We start from the raw sequence: 21,064 nt of genomic DNA, 5'->3' as shown, positions 1-21,064 counted from the left end.
TTCGATGTCTCCATCGATACCTGGCCACCATACAAACGCCCTAGCTAGGTTCTTCATTTTCACTCCACCCAGATGCCCCTCGTGAAGCTCCTTTAGCACTTTATCCTGGAGTTTGGGTGGAATCGCCACTCTGGATCCACACATCAAGGTTCCTCGGCACACTGACAGCTGTTCTCTTCTTTGCGAGAATGCTGGCAACAGTGGTTCGCCATGTGCTGGCCATCCCTTCACTGTTAAATCGTAGACCCGAGAGAGAGTAGGGTCATTTCTTGTCTCCCTTTCAATGGCAGAATTTGTCACCGGTAGATATTCCACTATGGTAGAGTGGAATATCTCTACTGGGTCTACTGTAGGTGCCTCTTCTATCGTTGGCAACGGTAGGCGTGATAAACCGTCAGCATTCCCATGCTGTTTTGACCCTTTGTATTCAATGTTGTATTGGTGTGCCCCTAGAAAAAGGGACCACCTCTGTAGTCTTTGTGCCGTCATAATGGGGACACCTTTTTTAGGGTTGAATATGGAGATGAGGGGTTGATGGTCAGTCAGCAAGGTAAATTTTTGTCCGTGTAGGTAATGGTTGAATTTCTTCACTCCCCATACCAGGCTGAGTGCTTCCCTGTCTATCTGGGCATAGTTACGCTCAGCTGAGTTCAATGAGCGTGGCGCAAAAGCTATCGGCCGTTCCGAGCCATCAGGGAATCTATGGGACAATACCGCTCCTATGCCGTAAGGGGATGCATCGCACGCCAGTCTGATTGGTAGCGATGGGTTGTAATGAGCCAAAATTTTCTCGGATGTGATTAAGTCTTTACATTTATGGAAGGCACGTTTACAGTCTTCGTTCCATTTCCAAATCACTCCTGTCTGTAGAAGATCATTAAGAGGGTGTAGAATAGTTGATAAGTTCGGTAAAAATTTATGATAGTAATTTATTAATCCCAGGAATGACCTTAATTGTGAAACATTTTCAGGTGCTGGGGCTTTTATAACTGCTTCAATTTTTTCAGGTGACTTATGCAACCCTTCCTTATTAATTATGTGGCCACAATATGATATCTGATTTTGGAAAAATTCGCACTTGGGGCGATTTGCTCATAGGCCCCGTTCTTTCAGCCTAGTGAGCACCTGCTCCAAATTGGCATGGTGCTCGTTGTCGTTTTCTCCTGTTATAAGGATGTCGTCTAGGTAGCATTGAGTCCCCGGAATCCCTTGCAGGACTTGCTCCATAGCTCTTTGCCAGATAGCTGGAGCTGATGCTATTCCAAAAACCAGTCGATTGTACTGGTACAGGCCTTTGTGTGTGTTTATTGTGAGATACTTTTTAGAGGTCTCCTCAACCTCCATCTGTAGATATGCCTGTGCCAAGTCAGTTTTTGTGAAACGTTTCCCTCCGGATAGTGAGGCGAAAATATCTTCTATCCTCGGAAGAGGATACTGTACCGTGTGAAGGACCGGGTTTACAGTCACCTTAAAGTCCCCACAGATGCGAATTTTTTTCTGTTCCTCAGAGTTATTTTTCAATGTTTTTTTCATGACTGGAACGATAGGTGTTGCCCATTCGCTCCAATCTATTTTGGATAATACGCCTGCCTTTTCCAAATTCTTCAGCTCTGCCTCGACTGCCGGACGTATTGCGTATGGCACCGGTCTTGCCTTAGAAAATTTTGGAATTGCTGTATCTTCCACTTTTATTGAGGCGGTGATGCCTTTCAAGGTTCCTAGTTTCTCTTGAAACACTTCTTTGGCGTTGGCCAAGATGTCTTTTAATCGTTCAGGTATGATGTCATCATTGTTTTTTTCCTTACTGGTCACCGTCAGTGCCTGAATGGAGTGCCAGTCTAAACGTATCTTCCTTATCCATTCACGTCCCAACAACGGTGGACCACCATCTTGTAGAATGTATAAATACAACTTTTGTATTTCTTTGCCGTTGTATACCACAGGCACCCTTATTTTTCCTTTGGGGTAGACTTTCTGCCCCGTATATGTTAAGATAATGGATGTGTCTTTTAGAGGTATATGCGAAAATAGCCTCTCGTAATCTCGTCGATTTATTACGGTTAGAGCTGATCTTGTATCTAGCTCCATTTTAACTGGGGACCCTGCTATTGTGAGGGTAACCCAAATGGTTTGGTAATCCTCTTTGGCAAGTACATTATGTAATTTGAGACAGCTTAGTCTCTTGTTTCCGGAGTCGCTATCGCTATTCTGGTGTTCGGAGCTATTGTCCGTCATCATTTGTACCTTCCTGTACTTTTCTTTATTGATTTTTTGTTTTCCGTCAGTGGATTTATTTTGTCCAGATTGGCATACCTGTGCAATGTGTCCAATCTTACCACATTGCCTGCATGCTTTGCCCTTGAACCAGCAGTCCCTCTGGTTATGGGTGGATCTGCCGCAGCGATAACATCTTCCGAACTCCTGTGTCATTTTATGGGTGCCGAAGTCCTGTGTCTCTTGTATCTCTGCAGCTCCTTTTGCTGCTGCTTCGTATGATACAGCCATACTGAAAGCTTTGTCCAATGTTAAATCTTTTTCAGAAAGCAGTCTTTTTTGTGTTCCTTCACTTAAGAGACCGCAAACAAATTTGTCTCGAAGATAATCCGATAGTCCTGCTCCGAATTGGCAGTACTTTGATAGCTTTCTTAATTCGGTTAGGTAATCAGCATTACTTTCATTCTTGTGTTGATTTCTCTTGAAGAACTTGAATCGTTCCGCTATCAGCAGCGGTGTTGGGTTTAAATGCTCCTGCAGGGTATCAACAATTTCTTTAAAAGTCTTGTCCTTTGGTTTGGCTGGAGTGATTAAATTTCGTAACAGCCCGTATGTCTTCGCGCCCATTAAGTTCAGAAGTACTGAAGCTTTTTTTTCATCTGTTATTCCATTTGCAGTGCAATAAACCTCTACTCTTTCCACGTATGTGGTCCAATCTTCTATTTCGCCATCAAAAGCCTCAATATTACCAGATTTAGGCATTTCAGAAAAGATATGGCGCTTCCCACGCTTTTTTTTTTTCTCTCTGTAGCAACGATATGGCGCTTCCCGCGCTTTCCCGCCGCTGCTACCGATAACAACGCTGTTTTACTGTGGTTTCCGTTTATTCACTGTTGGAGACTCGTTCCCGACGGAGGTCTAAACGCTGACCTGCTTGCCGCGCCGGCCGTCTCTCGAGTGCACCCTCCCAGTCCGTTATTGCTTGCCTCCGATTTCGCTGCCTGGTTCAGCTGTAGAGCCCGCCGCTGGAGCTCCAGCCTGACGCCCAGGAAGGATTAGCGCAGTACCTGTCACCAGCTTGGCCAGCTGGTGAAACCACAGTTTCTCTTACTTCCTTGAGTCTTCTGGACGCTGGAGGAATCGATGTCCTTGAGGTGCTGCCGAATTGCAGGTAAGTCCGTTTCCACTTCGTCGCCACTGTAGTGTCCGTGTGTAGATAAAGACACTGAAGACAGGAGTTGGTTCATAGGTATTTACTAAGCAAGTCTGGGGGGGGTTTGTAAAGGATATACACAATACACAGGCTTATATAGCCCAAGTGGCAATTACCGGCATTACGCACACCTGGGGCTCTTAAAGGCACATACACCATAATTGCTCTTAAAGGCACATACACCACACAATTCTGTCTTTCTTTCTTTATGTCCGAGTGATGAACCACTAGTAAATACACATGTCATAACATGGCCACAAATCAGCTGCACTATGGAGCTGCATCATCCACTGCAGCTCACAACATGCGTGTCCTAGTCAGTGATGGACTCAATGCAAGCGATTGCCTCCCACTGTCAATGTCACCAACACAAAAGGCTGGCAGATAGGTGTGAAAATATGCACGCTCATTTTGCCAATTTTATGCATGATTATATTCGAATACTATTACTGTACTCCCTTCTTACAAGGATGGCCTTTTTAAAGTGCTGCAATAAATAACTTGTAACACTTAACAAAAAAAATGTAGTTCTGTGTCTGGTCTCCGAGAGTTTGAATGTGTACAGTTCATCAGAGGGTGAGGTAATGATCTAGTATGCACATTTACAGATATCTTTTCCTTCACTAAATGTCGTGTGTAAATATTGGTTTGAGTCTGTAATTTAGACACATTCCCTTAACAATGGGTATTTGACAGTGCATCAAATAGCAGCTGGGTTTGAGGCATACTGCTCCAGGCAGGTGACTGAAGATGGTGTTCTGTTAGCAAACACTAAGCTGCCGTATAAAATGTTTTGTTAACCTTAATAAAGTTATTCCTTTTCAACCTTGGATTACAAGGAACTGTGGAACAGGATATAAAATATTAAATAAGAACACACCTGTTGGGGCACACAAACAGGTGAAAGGTTGGCTCCCAGCCTCACGCACTCAGTCTGCCATGTCCCTCAGCCACTAAGACATGTCCCAACAGGATAACTTCAAAAACTGTCTACTGAAACATGCCTGGAAAATATTTTTTTAGGAATCCCCAAGATGAAAGTTTCTCCAGTTATATAATCACTCAGGAGCAATTTACAGAGGCAGTTTCAGTACCTCACTCTAGGAGTGCAGCAAATAAAGCAGGCTGACACTTCAGTCTAGTTCTAAAGAAAAGCTGCATTGCCGGAGGTCAGACTACCAACTCTCCCGATTGTCCTGGAGCCTCCAGGAATTGAAGACTATTCTCTCAGATACTGCTCCAAGCAGCACAGGAGAAAAATGACAGGGGCAGAATAAATATCGAAGATGGGCGCTTTGACCACCAGCCAAGGGTCATCCAACGGGAAGGTGGTGCACCATGAGGATGGACATGTCAGGGAACCAATGGCAGTTGGGTGGGAAAGGTCAAGTGATGAAACCTCACAGAAAATGCCCATCCAAAGTTAACAACCCTAGTTGAAGGAGCTGCCCTTCAGGCAAGACGTTAAACTTCGGCCCTGTCTGCTGGTTTGGGTGGATCCCACACGACTATTCAAAGAGATGCAGTGAGTTCTCCTGGTGTCCAGGCCAACATTTCTCCCTCAATCAACACCACCAGAAACGGATTTAATCTCATTGCTGTTTTTGGAACCTTGCTATGTCCAAAATGATTCCTGCAGCTGCCAACGTAAGTTATATATGTGAAATGTTTTGAGACTCGATTAAAAAAATCAATTTTTCCAATTTTAAATGTTTTTAACTTGTATTTTTGTATTGATAGAATCAACATATAAGGGGTTAAGTCCCAAAGCTACGAAAATCTTTCCCGTCACCAGATAGTTGAGTGCTCAGGACATTATCTGGGAAAGCGCGCCTCAAGGTGCTTTGGTGCAAACAATAGTGGCTAGTAATGTTCACTGGTTAATCATCCCAGGAGATGTTATTTGCAATCCCAAATATTTTATGCTATTGTCAGAAATGCGCCACATTGTTCCTCAGGAACACCTTGCCGCTTACTTAAGAACGTAAGAAATAGGAGGAGTAGGCCAATCGGCCCCTCGAGCCTGCTCCACCATTCAATAAGATCATGGCTGATCTGATCCTAACCGCCAATCCACTATCACAGAACCATCTCCTGAATCTAACAGAATTAGACACACGAAATAGGAGCAGGATCAGGCTGCACGGCCCCTGGGCCCGCTCCGCTACCCACAGGGCCATGACCGATCCGAACCTAGACTCATGTCCAAATTCCTGCCCGCTCCCCATAACCATTAATTCCCTTTACTTCTAGGAAACTGTCTATTTCTGTTTTAAATTTATGTAATGATGTAGCTTCTACAGCTTTTTGGGGCAGCATATTCCATGGACCGACCGCCCTCTGAGTGAAGTAGTTCCTCCTCATCTCAGTTTTGAAAGAGCAGCCCCTTATTCTAAGACTATGCCCCCTAGTTCTAGTTTCACCCATCATCGGGAACATCTTCCCCGCATCCACCCGATCCAACCCCTTCACAATCTTATAGGTTTCAATAAGATCGCCTCTCATTCTTCTGAACTCCAATGAGTAGAGTCCCAATCTACTCAACCTCTCCTCATATGTCCATCCCCTCAACCCCGGGATTAACCGAGTGAACCTTCTTTGGACTGACTCGAGAGCAAGTATGTCCTTTCTTAAGTATGGACACCAAAACTGTACGCAGTATTCCAGGTGCGGTCTCACCAATACCTTGTACAACTGAAGCAATACCTCCCTATTTTTATATTCTATCCCCCTAGCAATGAAAGCCAACATTCCATTGGCCTTCTTAATCACTTGCTGCACCTGCATACTAACCTTTTGAGTTTCGTGCACCAGGACCCCCAGATCCCTTTGTACTTCAGTACTTTCCAGTTTCTTGCCATTATGATAATAACTTGCTCGACGATTTTTCCTGCCAAAGTGCATAACCTCACACTTTCCAGTATTGTATTCCATCTGCCAAATCTCTGCCCACTTACTTAGCCTGTCTATGTCCCCTTGCAGGTTTTTTATGTCCTCCTCACTCACTACTTTCCCTCCCATCTTAGTATCATCTGCAAACTTTGATATGTTACACTCGGTCCCCTCCTCCAAATCGTTAATATAGATTGTAAAGAGTTGGGGACCCAGCACTGACCCCTGCGGAACACCACTAGTTACTGATTGCCAGTCTGAGAATGAACCATTTATCCCAACTCTCTGCCTTCTGTTAGATAGCCAATCCTCTATCTATGCCAGAATATTACCCCCAATCCCGTGATTTTTTATCTTAAGCAATAATCTTCTGTGTGGCACCTTGTCAAATGCCTTTTGGAAGTCTAAATACACTATGTCCACTGGTTCCCCTTTATCCACCCTATATGTTACTTCCTCAAAGAACTCCAGCAAATTTGTCAAACATGACTTCCCCTTCATAAAACCATGCTGACTTTGTCCTATTAAATTATTATCCAACTGTCCTGTTACTGTCTCCTTAATAATGGACTCCAAAATTTTACCTACCACAGATGTTAGGCTAACCGGTCTATAGTTTCCAGCCTTCTGTCTACTGCCCTTTTTAAATAAGGGTGTTACATTAGCAGTTTTCCAGTCTGCCGGGACCTTTGCTGAGTCCAGGGAGTTTTGGAAAATTATTACCAATGCATCCACAATCCCTGCCGCCACTTCCCTCAAGACCCTAGGATGTAAGCCATCAGGTCCAGGTGATTTATCCGCCTTGAGTCCCATTATTTTACCGAGTACCACTTCCTTAGTGATTTTGATCGTGTTTAGCTCCTCCCTCCCTTTAGCCCCCTGTTTGTCCAGTGTTGGGATATTCTTAGTGTCTTCTACTGTAAAGACTGATGTAAAATATTCACAGTTTTTTTGCCATCTCCATATTTCCCACCATTAATTTCCCGGTCTCATCCTCTAAGGGACCAACATTTACTTTAGCCACCCTTTTTCTTTTTATATAACTATAAAAACTCTTACTATCTGTTTTTATATTTTTTGCTAATTTACTTTCATAATCTATCTTCCCTTTCTTAATCAATCTTTTTGTTATTTTTTGCTGTCTTTTAAAGTTTTCCCAATCCTCTATCCTCCCACTAGATTTGGCTACCTTATATGCCCTTGTTTTTAGTCGAATACTATCCTTAATTTCTTTACTTAGCCACGGATGGCTGTCTTTTCTTTTACACCCTTTTCTTCTCAGTGGAATATTTTTTTTTGGCAGTTGTAAAGTAACTCCTTAAATGTACACCACTGATCATGTATCGTCTTACCCTTTAATCTATTTTCCCAATCCACTCTACTCAATTCCGCTCTCATACCTTCATAGTCTCCTTTATTCAAGCTTAGCACGCTTAAGATGTTGTTCTATTCAATTGACCCGTAACACATAGCTAGACAGACAAGGTGGTCCTTGGGCACAGTTTATAAAGGGTCGGCCCCAATCTGAGGTAGTAACTTTGATTGACCGCTGTTGCCGAGACCAATAAGAAGAGTGCAGGACCTTGACTGGGTTGAGCTCCCTGTAATTGACAGCTCAATTGGCAGAGGATTCTTCTCCGAGATTTACATTGGCGGTCTTGGATCGGTCAGAGGGAGCCACTTGTGTTTGTAACTCACAGCCAATAGCCAAAAGGCTGCCTGTATTTGCGAAGTCTAGGACAGCTAAGCCAGGGTGGTATTGCTAGAGAGTTTTACAGGAAGAGGCTCTCTGTTTAAAGCTCCATGTTTAGAGACAAAGCAACTTGTGTCTTTGTTATTTGATACAACTAGCAGTGCACGCAGACATAAATCTCACTTTGTGCTGTTTGTTCATCTATCCGATGTGAATAAAAACACTTATTAATTCCAAGCCTGTGTCTCAATTCAGTAAAAATGTTTATCTGGATTGCTATTCAGAAGGACGTGGTTGGTGATGCTCAACACAAGAGAATATCTAATGTAATGTAATGACCCAAAAAGCATGACAATCGTTTGATGCACACGATAAAGTGCGATACAAATACAAGTCTGACTATATCTACAACATTGTCACATTTTAGAACGAGGCTATGACTTCAAGAAAAAAGCTCCTGGATGGGCTATTATTAGGAAAAAAAAATACAGGAAAACCTGGGAAACCACAGCAAGCCACTCAGCACTTGAAATACTTGTAAGATATTCGGCAGTCCCGAACAGGTGGCACAATTGTCTGCATCATACTGCGTCACCTACTGTACTGTGCAGTTACACTGATTTGCAACAGAAGAATTAAATTTTTTAATAAAATGTTTGTCTCACCATTCACTCCAACATTTCCTGGACCGTATAATTCACGAGAATGCATTGTCTATCTTTACATATTTATTAGCCTGTTCCAGGAGGGCTGAGAATTCCTGAACCAAGATAAAGTTCAATAACTGGATGATGAATGCTTTGCCGGATTTACTAGCAGTTTGCTGAAAGCAACTTAATGCATAATCAAACGATGAAATAAAGAGCTAGCCTGGCCTTTACAGACACAGCAGACCTAGAATTGCTACAAAACCACGGTGGACTGGCACCAGATTGTTAAAATCAAGGGATCTGTGGAAACAAATACATAAATGCACACACCATGCAGACAAAGCAAACACCAATAAGTAGAAACAAAAACAGGCAATGTAAAACATAGAAGATAGGAGCAGGAGTAGGCCATTCGGCCCCTCGAGCCTGTTCCACCATTCAATGAGATCATGGTCTCTTGTCCTGGACAGTCTGTAAATAGAGGAAACTGCACAGGTCCTGGCATAATAAATTTATAAAAGCTGCTTTTAAGATGTGAAACTGCAACCAATGGCAAATACAGCTGTTGTCTTGCCATCGATTACACATGGAAATATAAAAAGGCTGTATTGTCCGGTTCTTGCGGCACATCGGAGACATTTTTTGTGGGTCATGTAAAGTGTTGTCGATGTTGTTATTCCGCTTTGGTGCAATACAGTGCAGAGAGGCTGATAAAACTTTCCTCTCCTGAAATTAGTCCAGCAACGTCAATAAAAGCACTTTATGCAATCAGTCGAGATGACCTCACAACAGAGTATCCCAAGAAATGTATTTATTCCATGGTCAATTCGTGTGAGCCCCGAAGATCAGTCCTCACTATACGGGAAGCAGTTGCACAGTGCAGTGGAACACATGCATCAGCTGTTCTTGCTGGGATTCGGTTCCGTGCACACACTACTTTATGGGAAGAAAATGTCTTCCAATCCCAAGCTTAATGTGTAGTCTTTAAACTTGTACTTGTGTCCTCTAGTCCACAATAATGGCCTCCAGTCCACAATAATGGCCAGCTTGCATCTACATCATTAATGCCCTTCAGTGTTTCAAAGATTTGGCTTTGATCTGAACAATGCAAACCCAATGTCAGAGAAAAGGTATGGAGGAGGTAGCGCAGTGCCCCGGTTCTCTGAAGCTAGGTTATGCTGGTTAGTCCCTGACATTAACCTCGCCACTTGGGGAAGGAGAAAAGCAACTGTGGAGGTAAACACTTGCCTGTAAGGATGGGGAAAACAAAGACAAAAAATGCACTCGTGCACCCATCCGCTGGAGCCTAAACAACTAAAACTTGAATTTATATAGCACCTTTAAAGTTATAAAACATCCCGAGTAGCTTCACAGGAGTGTCATCAAACAAAATTCTGACTCTAGCCGACTGCATAGAGTCATAGAGTCATAGAGTTTTACAGCACAGAAAGAGGCCCTTCGGCCCATCGTGTCTGTGCCGCCCATCCATCCCTGTCCAGTCTAATCCCATTTTCCAGCATTTGGTCCATAGCCTTGTATGCAATGGCATTTCAAGTGCTCATCCAAATGCTTCTTGAATGTTGTGAGGGTTCCTGCCTCTACCACCCTTTTAGGCATTGAGTTCCACATTCCAACCACCCTCTGGGTGAAAAAGTTCCTCCTCAAATCCCCTCTAAATCTCCTGCCCCTTACCCTGAATCTATGCCCCCTTGTTATTGACCCCCCCTACTAAGGGGAAAAGTTCCTCTTTGTCTACCCTATCTATGCCCCTCATCATTTTGTACACCTCAATCAGGTCCCCCCTCAGCCTTCTTTGCTCCAAGGAAAACAACCCCAGCCTGTTTAGTCTTTCTTCATAGCTGAGGCGCTCCATCCCAGGTAACATCCTGGTGAATCTTCTCTGCACCCTCTCCAAAGCAATCACATCCTTCCTATAGTGAGGCGACCAGAACTGCACACAGTACTCCAGCTGTGGCCTCACCAGCGTTTTGTACAGCTCCATCATAACCTCCCTGCTCTTATATTCTATGCCTCGGCTAATGAAGGCAAGTATCCCATATGCCTTTTTAACCACCTTATCTACTTGTTCCGCTGCCTTCAGAGATCTATGTACATGTACACCGAGGTCCCTCTGACCCTCTGTACTTCCTAGGGTCCTACCACTCATTGTGTATTCCCTTGCCTTATTTGTCCGTCCAAAATGCATCACCTCGCACTTTTCAGGGTTAAATTCCATTTGCCACTTTTCCGCCCATCTGACCAACCCGTCTATATCGTCCTGTAGCCTGAGGCTTTCCCCCTTGCAATTTACCACCCCACCAATTTTCGTGTCATCTGCAAACTTACTGATCATCCCTTTTACATTCTCATCCAAATCATTTATGTAGATCACAAACAACAAGGGACCCAGCACCGATCCCTGAGGTACCCCACTGGACACAGGCTTCCAGTCACAAAAGCAACCTTCGACCATCACCCTCTGCCTCCTGCCACTCAGCCAGTTTAGGATCCAACGCGCCAAGGCACCCTGGATCCCATGGGCTCTTACCTTCTTGACCAGTCTCCTATGCGGGACTTTGTCAAAAGCTTTACTGAAGTCCATGTAAACCACATCCACAGCATTTCCCTCATCCACCTCCCTAGTCACCCCCTCGAAAAATTCAATCAGATTTGTCAGACATGATTTACCCTTGACAAAGCCATGCTGACTATCCCCGATTAATCCTTGCCTCTCCAAGTGGAGACTAATTTTGTCCCTCAGAATTTTTTCCAATAATTTCCCTACCACAGATGTTAGGCTCACTGGCCTGTAATTCCCTGGTTTATCCCTGCTACCCTTCTTGTATAATGGTACTACATTAGCTGTTCTCCAGTCCTCTGGTACATCCCCTGTGGCCAGAGAGGTTCTGAAAATTTGTGTCAGAGCCCCTGCAATCTCCTCCTTTGCCTCCCACAGCAACCTGGGATACATCTCGTCCGGGCCTGGGGATTTATCGACTTTTTGGCTTGCTAAAACCGCTAGCACCTCCTCCCTCTCGATGCTAATATGTTCAAGTATGTCACAATCCCCTTGCCCGATTTCTATGTCTGCATAGTCTTTCTCCATAGTGAACACAGATGCAAAAAATTCATTTAAAACCCCGCCTACATCATCTGGTTCTACACACAGATTGCCACTTTGGTCCCTAATGGGCCCTACCCTTTCCCTGGTTATCCTCTTGCCCTTAATATACTTATAAAACATCTTAGGATTTTCCTTTATTTTGCTCGCCAGTGTTATTTCATGGCCCCTCCTCGCCCTCCTAATTTCTTTTTTAAGTATGCCCCTGCACTTTTTATACTCCTCTAGGGCTTCTTCCGTCTTTAGTCTTTTGTAACTGCCAAAAGCCCCCCTTTTATTTCTAATGCATTTTTGTATCTCCCTTGTCATCCAAGGTTCCCTTTGCTTGTTGGTCCCACCCTTGACCTTTACAGGAACATGTTGGCGCTGTACTCTCTCTATTTCCCTTCTGAAAGTCTCCCACTGTTTTGATGTGGATTTTCCTATAAGTAGCTGCTCCCAGTCCACTTTGGCCAGATCCTGCCTTATCATATTAAAATCGGCCTTCCCCCAATTTAGAACCCTTATTTCCGGGCCGTCTTTGTCTTTTTCCATGACCACCTTAAATTTCACCGAATTATGGTCACTGTCGCCAAAATGCTCTCCTACTGATACTTCCACCACTTGCCCGGCTACATTCCCCAGAATTAGGTCCAGTACCGCCCCCTCTCTTGTAGGACTTTCTACATGTTGGCTCAAAAAGCTCTCCTGGATGCACTTTAAGAATTCTGCACCCTCTAAGCCTTTCACACTCTGACTATCCCAATTTATATTGGGGAAGTTGAAATCCCCCACTATTATTACCCTATTATTTTCACACTTCTCTGAGATTTGCCTACATATCTGTTCCTCTATCTCCCCCTGACTGTTTGGGGGCCTATAGTACACTCCCAGCAAAGTGCTTGCCCCCTTTTTGTTTTTAAGTTCTACCCATATGGCCTCATTTGAGGAACCCGCTAATATATCATCCCTCCTTACAGCAGTAATTGACTCCTTAATTAATATCGCAACACCCCCTCCCCTTTTACACCCCCCTCTGTCTCGCCTGAAGATTCTATACCCCGGAATATTGAGCTGCCAGTCCTGACCCTCCCTCAACCATGTCTCCGTGATGGCAACAATATCGTACTCCCATGTGTTCAACAACAACTTCAGTTCATCCACCTTATTTGCAAGACTCCTTGCATTAAAATAAATGCCTTCCAGCCCTGCCATATTCCCTTTTGCCTTCACATATTTGCTCTGCCTTCCCAGCTGACTTGTTTTTTCCTCTGTATTTGGCTGTAAATCACCCCCTACTATAGCTCCACTCTGTACCCCATCCCCCTGCCAAGTTAGTTTAAACCCCCCCCAGCAGTGCTAGCAAACCTCCCCGCAAGGATATTGGTTCCCCTCTGGTTCAGGTGTAAACCGTCCGACTTGTACAAGTCCCACCTTTCCCAGAAGCAGACCCAGTGATCCAGGAAACTAAAACCCTCCCTCCTGCACCATCCCTTTAGCCACGCATTCATCTGTTCTATCTTCCTATTTCTATACTCACTAGCACGTGGCACCGGGAGTAATCCAGAGATTACAACCTTTGAGGTCCTGCTCTTTAATCCTTCACCTAGCTCCCTAAATTCTTGCTGCAGGACCTCATCCCTCTTTTTACCTATGTCGTTGGTACCAATGTGGACCACGACCTCTGGCTGTTCACCCTCCCCCTCCAGAATGCCCTGCAGCCGCTCAGTGATATCCTTGACCCTGGCACCAGGGAGGCAACAAACCATCCTGGATTCACGTCTACGGCCACAGAAACGCCGATCTGTTCCCCTTACTATAGAATCCCCTACCACTATTGCTCTCCCACTCTTTTTCCCCCCTTCCTGGGCAGCAGGAGCACCCCCAGTGCCAGGAAGTTGGCTGCTGCTGCCTTCCCCTGGTGAGTCATCCCCCTCAACAGTATCCAAAGCGGTATACTTGTTTGAGAGGGGAATGGTCACAGGGGTCTCCTGCACTACCTGCCTGCTTCTATTGCTCCGCCTGGTGGTCACCCATTTCCTGTCTTCCTGTGCATCCCTTCCCTGCGGTGTGACCAACTCACGAAACGTGCTATCCACGACCCTCTCAGCATCGTGAATGCTCAACAACCCATCCACCCGCAGCTCCAGCGCCTCAATGCGGTCTGCTAGTAGCTGCAGATGGATGCATCTCTGGCACACGTGGTCATCAGGGGCACCGGGGTCCCTGAATTCCCACATGTCTGACACCATCCCTCCACAATGGTCCCTCACTCCCAAACTTGAAAGGCTTCAGTAACTATGGCTTTGATTGTGCCCTCAATCACCTCTGGTAACTTATCTCCCATTTCCAAGTCGGTGTCCTTTGTCTCCTGTAATTTACCTTTGATCATTTGTCATGGGAAAGGCACAACACAAGTATAAGTACATGAGTTTTTGCTAAATGGAGCAATATATAAATTGACATGTTAAAAAACGAGAGAAATCAGACTGGACAATTACATTAAGGCTTCCATGCAAGTTGCCAATTTTTTAATATATTCGTTCCTAGGACGTGGGCATCACTGGCAAGGCCAGCATTTATTGCCCATTCCTAATTGCCCTCGAGAAGCTGGTGGTGCGCCGCCTTCTTGAACCGATGCAGTTCGTGTGGTGATGGTGCTCCCACAGTGTTGTTAGGTAGGCAGTTCCATGATTTTGACTCAGCGACGATGAAGGAACGGTGATATATTTCCAAGTCAGGATGGTGTGTGACTTGATGGGGAACTTGGAGGTGGTGGTGTTCCCAAGCAACTGCTGCCCTTGTCCTTCTAGGTAGCAGAGGTCGCGGGTTTGGGAGGTGCTGCCGAAGAAGCCTTGGGGAGTTGCTGCAGTGCATCTTGTGGATGGTACACACTGCAGCCATGGTGCGCCGGTGGTGGAGGGAGTGAATGTTTAAGGTGGTGGATGGGCTGTTTTGTCCTAGATGGTGTCGAGCTTCAAGTGTTGTTGGAGCTGCACTCATCCAGGCAAGTGGAGAGTGTTCCATCACACTCCTCACTTGTGCCTTGCAGATGGTGGAAAGGCTTTGGGGAGTCAGGAGATGAGACGCTCGCCGCAGAATTCCCAGCCTCTGACCTGCTCTTGTGGCCACAGTATTTATGTGGCTGGTCCAGTTCAGTTTCTGGTCAATGGTGACCCCCAGGATGTTGATGGTGGGGGATTCGGCAATGGCAATGCCGTTGAATGTCATGGGGCGGTGGTTAGACTCTCGCTTGTTGGAGTGCGCCTGGCACTTGCAGCATGTCACACTGTGATGTTAAATTAATGTCCCCCTCCCTCCCATCAAATCTAGGTCTGGAACAACATTTACCTTTCTATCAGAGAGAGATCTTCCATTCTCCTCCCTGAAACCCAAAATCAAACTTCAAACCTGAACAGATGAAGTCAATTTTAATTTCTGAATGGTTACTCCAAGATGACTTCAGGGGATTAGTAACATTTAGTTCCATTACAGTCCCATGATGTACAAGAGCTTCCCTTTCATACTTTGCCAGCAGCCAATTTATTCAACACAGCACAACATGCTGAGTTTCTATTTTTTTAATAATTGGTAACAGTTTAAAAATTTGCTCAAGGATTTGGTCAAAAATTAAAATCCTGGAGTTGTGTAAATTCTGTGGTTGCTCAAAATGGAAAACAAACAGCAGCATGTGACTGTGAATGGTGAATTAAAAGCCCTGGCGCAGAATGTTAATCATGGTGTACAGGCAAATCTCAAAATATGTGTTACCGGCTTTTGACGAGATTGTTATGCTGTGATCAGAATATCTATGAACTACAGATAAAAACTGTCAAGTTACAGGTCATGGCCCTGCCGTCAGTTAGATCTCTCCGTCAGTGACTCAACCTAAAATGCAAATGATTTAAAGGGCATTGTTGCCAAAGCACCTCAGCGTTAACCAATAATTCTGCTGTTAAATTCATTTAAAAAAAAACACAAAAATACAATTCACACAACAGCAGAGGCAGCACGAACTGCCTTAACATAGGAACAGGAGTAGACCATTCAGCCCCTCGAGCCATCGCCATGCCGGCAAACATGACTTTCATGACTGAGCAGGCAGACAGGACTTCAGTTCACCATCTCAACCAAAATCCGGCATGTATAACAATGCCGTACTCCCTCAGTATTGCACTCAAGTATCATTGAAACAGGATCCCGTTGCTGCACAAGCCAAGACGGGCAAAGTTTAACCTCATTTGTATTTGCGCACTGGGTCAAACAACAAAAAAAGAGACCCGCAAACACATTATTCAAAGACAATACAGCCATCACCCTTCATAGAAGTGTATGCATGGACACAACAGTCTGCATCAACTAAAAAAAAAGCTGGCGGTGAATTCTCGAAGCTTTATTTCATGCAGATTTCAGATTTAAAATATTAACTAATACATCTTTTCTATTCTAAACTGCTCACTTAGACAAAACCTGTGCTTAGCAACGGTTATTTTTGTTATTCACTGAGAATATGTTCGTTATTTCAGTGGAAAGGTTGAAGGGATTGCAGTTTAATTTTCCAAGTGATTTAAACCCTGCCGGAAGATACATTTGAATTATTAGGTTTCTTCTGACCGCCCATGTCAATCACAGCACTAAGGCAGGTAAGTAAAGACAGGAACCTGACAACAGGGGAAACAGTGAAGGTGATGCCAGAGAGTGCAAATGAGTCTTTGGATGGACCAGGGAAGGCAGCTCACAGACAGCAATGTGGGGGTCCTGATGGTATAAAATGGGCTAAGAACTCTTCTGTTCATTAATAACTAGACATTCTTATTATGAACACAGCTAGCTTTTGCTAGACACTTTATTGAGCACATGTGGACTGGTACAGTATCTGTAGAGGCATCCATCTTAACTGCTGCCTTGTGGGTAGCCTTGTGCCTCATGGGTAATGTAGTCTTAATATACATACAGCTGGGTAGTGTAGTCTTATATACATACAGCTATATACAGCTCTACGGCTCCACCTAGTGTCCACTATAGAATGACATGTTATTGATCATTACAAGAACCAGTTGAATATCCTCTGGACCCCTCGACCCCAGGAGGTTGTTAAACGTTTATTCACATTCATTCCAGATCCCATCAACTCCCCAATACTGCCAGACTTCAACCACCCTATTCAGTTGCCCTGGACCTGCCTCTCCAAGACTCTCTCACCCCTCACCACCACTCCTAGATCCAAAGACACCCTCTCCATTTTGCCAAACTACATCCTTAATGCTGCCAGAGCCCTGTACTATCCCCTATGTTCCCAGACTTCAGAACCTCTTTTGTCAATGCTCTCAGGTGTGCTCCATCAGCTATTCCAGAATGTCTAACTCACCATGAGCTGCACAATGGGAAATCTGCTGTAATATATAGTACAATACATATAATAAAGGTCATTTTTTTAAATAAAGTGTGAGTAAGGTCATGCACTAGTCGTTTTAAAACGTTAGTCTTTGTCCAGACAAGTTTTTCAGGATGGTAAATGTTGATATTTCTTCCAGTGTGCATTCATGAGGCTTATTTCTAATGAGGAGAAAAGCATCAATGCCACATAGCAGGATATTAGTTTATGCTTTGATCAGAAATTCCATAAGGTAGAACTGAGGAACAGCAATTTGCTCCACTGGAGTTCAATTCTTGCATTTAACGTGGTCATTAACCAATTCAACATTCTGCACAATACAGTGTAAACTTGGTTTCACCATAGTTCCAACACTGTCCTGCAAGATGGTAAACAGAGTTGGCGGGGCGGCGTGGGGAGAAGTAATTGACTCCGTATATCTTGCTTCCTAGCAACTGGTTACAGAGCATCATTGCTGGAGGGTTAGAAAATAGGTTTCTTGGGAGAAGGATAATGTGCAAGGGTCAAAGTATAATGTCATATGTGGCGGTCAATGCTGGTCAGATATGTACTCGATAGGAACCAACTGTGTGCTATCCACATCACAAAGCAAACCCTCCTACCCAGAATGGGACAGACGGGATCTCTCAAAAACCTGCCTGAAAGGGGAACATCCTTGCTGAAGCCAAGCTTAGAAGTAATTTGTGCAACTGGGAATGAAGAGAGAGGATTTGGGGAGGTTCCCGCTTGGATTTGGTTCATCTCTCCGAAATCATTACAAGTTGGGATAAGTTAACAAAGACTCTGGAGATGATTTAGTTCCCTACTCACAGCAGCATTGTATTTATTAAAAACACTGTGCAAGTCAACTTGCTTGGACCTCATCCTGGCCTGAATCTTCCAGCCATGGCAGTAAGAGAGAGCAGCACACCACCATTAGAGCAATCAAGCCACTCAACCAGAAATCAGCCTTGCAGTGATTGTCTTGCAATGATTGTACTGTGACAGGTACCACCACTGTCTGATGTTTGATTTGGCATCAATGCAAGCAACACTGATGGCTTGGCCAAATCGTGCTATTAAGTTCCAGGATTTCATGTCATTCAGCAAAGTTACCTGGACTTAGGACGTTTGTATGGAAACAGATCTGAGGCTGGCAAAATCAAAAGGTACAATGTCTTGTAATTACCACACTGTACCCAACTGTTTGTAACTGGCAATTTAATCCACCTCATTATAGATCTGGAATGCGTCAATAGCCAGCAATTAGCTTCAGGCCAGTACAAATGCTCATTAACCTATCATAACCTTGAAGAGACAATTTGTTTATGATTGATTGGGCATTTGTTTTCCAGCACAAGGGGTGCACAAAACAAAATCAGGGGGCGACTGCTCCCGTCTAAATTGTCACACAGTATTTTGGGGGGAACTATTACAACATACTTTGTTAAAAGCATCGATAGATACAATTCTGTCTTTCAGTTTGTGTCCAGTATCACGGCAATAAAATCATTCAGTAGGAACCAAAGCCCATTCATTTGCACAGATTCATGTCTTTTCCAACTCTCAATGGTTCAGTTGGTAAAGTTTGTACAGCTCAAGCTACATGAAGGCTCCATTCGCCCCAGTCTGACCACATCATGCACACTACAGTGAAAGGCACGCTGCAATGTTCAGTTTCCCTAGGATTGGAAGGGCACAAAAACCAGGTGATTCAACGTTTGAGCAATATCCAGTGACCTGCTGCAAACAACATGTGTGCATGCCTGCGAGAGACGGAGAGGGAGACTTGTGCTTGGATGTGATACTTCCAACATTGGAACAAATTGCTGATGCTCACGACGTACGCTCATGCATGAAGAATGGCTGCTGCTTGACCAAAGTACCAGAGGGTGGCACATGCTCATGGAGCTCCACCCCAGCACCTCCAAGAGAAGAGGGATTTTTAAAAATAATTTACAAAAATGGCTCTCGATCTTCCTTTCCACACAGGACTGGCAGGCAGCTATTCCCAGACCTCTGACATTGTACTGCCCAAACAGTTCTTTAGAAGTAATGTGGCTTTTGAGCTGATTCATCAAACAATTTCCCCCTGTTCAATCTGGGAGAAGCACCTGGCCTCGGCCCAATTCCTTATTCCCTGCTGAGAGAAGGAACTCAATGCACATGGAATCAGAGTTCGTGAACTTGGGTTTTACCACATTCCCTAATTTGTGACTAACCTTTGAAAATAGCATTTACTACTCAGCACTGAAACAAATGAACTTTTTGAAGGTACTGTAAAGTTAGGATAATTCCACTGTGCCACGTCCACAATGTAGCACACACTGAACATTCCTGTTCACAGCCAGGCATACTGCATGGTTCTTCGGAGGGACACCTACTCTCACGCACACCTCCTCACAGTTCTTCAGAAAAGTTTTAATAAATTCATTAAATACAATTATTAAATTTTATTCACAGATAACAGATGTAAAATATCAGAAACCAGATCATCTCAAACTAACAATTGTCAGCATTTTGGGATTTGTTTGTACAAAGTTAATCAAATGGTAAATATTTAGGATAAGAAAAACTGCAAATTTTAGAAATGTAAAATAAAACAGAAAATGCTGTAATACACGACAGATCTGTGAGCATCGGAGACCAGACAAGCCTATAGTTCTGATGAAGGGTCTTCAAAGTTAACCTGTCTTGGCTCTTTACAGATGCTGCCAGACCTGCTGTGCACTGGCGAGTTGTATAAAAGATGTTCAGGGCACTCACCTTGTATGTTCAGGACCTGTTCAACAGTGACATCATTCAGTTTCTTTTTCTGTATCTCTGCACGGATTCGCATGGCTTGATTGGCATATGGCGTCACGACGCCTATGCTATTTTCATCCAGCTTCCCCCAGGCCACAGGCCATCTCTTCTGCAATTCCTCCACTTGCTCAGCAACTTCCAAAACCTGAAACAGATTACATTTAAATAGTAGGTTCACTTTCCTCCAATGATTCCCTCCCACCCTAAAACACACAGGTTTGCTTAGAATCCTCTTAAAAATGCTACTGTATGAAGGCAAGGAAGTAAAATTACTTGGCAGTGGCCAACTTGCACGGAAACTGGGAATATTTCAGTTTTCAACTTATTTAAAAGGGGCATCAATGCTTTAATGTTCACTTTGGACAGGCTCAGTTCCTCGATGGGCCTGCTCTACTGAGTAAGCTGCTCAGCATGGTAAGTCTGCACTGCAGACAACGCTGTACCTACTGCATTGCAAACTTTTCCAGTCAACACATGTTTTATTAAAAAGATAACATTGATAGTGGTCGATGGATCTTGCACCATTTGTTAAAAAGATAGATGGTCATTCGATATCTCACTGCCCTGGAGCTCCAAATAAAACACTGAAACAATATAGCTTGTGTACAAGGAATCTATACATTAAGTGCAACATCTTCTTCACTGTAGTGTCTACTAACTCAAGCTTTGGCACCATATCTGGTTCAACAAAAATGCCTTTCACCAACCTCCGAGGTATATGACCTGTGCTCCGCTTTAAGAAGTTCAACTTGGTGTAGATTCTATGGCAAATGAGAAAGCTCAGCCACCTTGACCTTAGGCTCAGCCTATCCTGCCAATGGAGATAGACGTAACTAATTAATATCCAATGGAGGCACTGATTCATGACTGGTTACTAACCAAGGCTAGACAGTTCTGCCCCTAAAAAGGGAGAAGTTTCCAAGGACCACCACATTCCTGATATTCATTCAAATGGAACTGTTGCCTGCAATTCTGTCTGAATAATATGCAATGCACTTCAAATAGTAATTAATATCTGCTCACAGGCAAACCCATCTACTGATCTCTTCTCCTGTAAGGAGGTTGCTGCTCATTTTATCTCCAATTATTTCTGTTCATCCTGTCTTAGAATGGCTGATCTGCT

The 21,064-nt window shown here is 44.1% G+C and overlaps 1 protein-coding gene across 2 annotated transcripts in view; it reads right to left on the bottom strand.

Moving 5' to 3' along the window:
* LOC147110285 (ATP-dependent RNA helicase with zinc finger domain-like) overlaps positions 1 to 21,064 on the bottom strand; it is a 332,514-nt gene that overhangs the window by 150,261 nt on the left and 161,189 nt on the right. For both annotated transcript variants that reach the window (XM_086000110.1, XM_086000111.1), the window contains exon 20: positions 19,903 to 20,086. In XM_086000110.1, coding sequence (XP_085856236.1) covers positions 19,903 to 20,086 — 184 coding nt within the window. The remainder of the gene's footprint in view (positions 1 to 19,902; positions 20,087 to 21,064) is intronic.

Source organism: Somniosus microcephalus, chromosome 11 (genome assembly GCF_052327205.1).
Source record: "Somniosus microcephalus isolate GS21.2 chromosome 11, FLI_Smic_1.0, whole genome shotgun sequence".
NCBI lineage: Eukaryota > Metazoa > Chordata > Chondrichthyes > Squaliformes > Somniosidae > Somniosus > Somniosus microcephalus.
The sequence above is the reverse complement of the archived record's forward strand: the minus strand, read 5'-3'. Positions and strand labels throughout refer to the sequence as shown.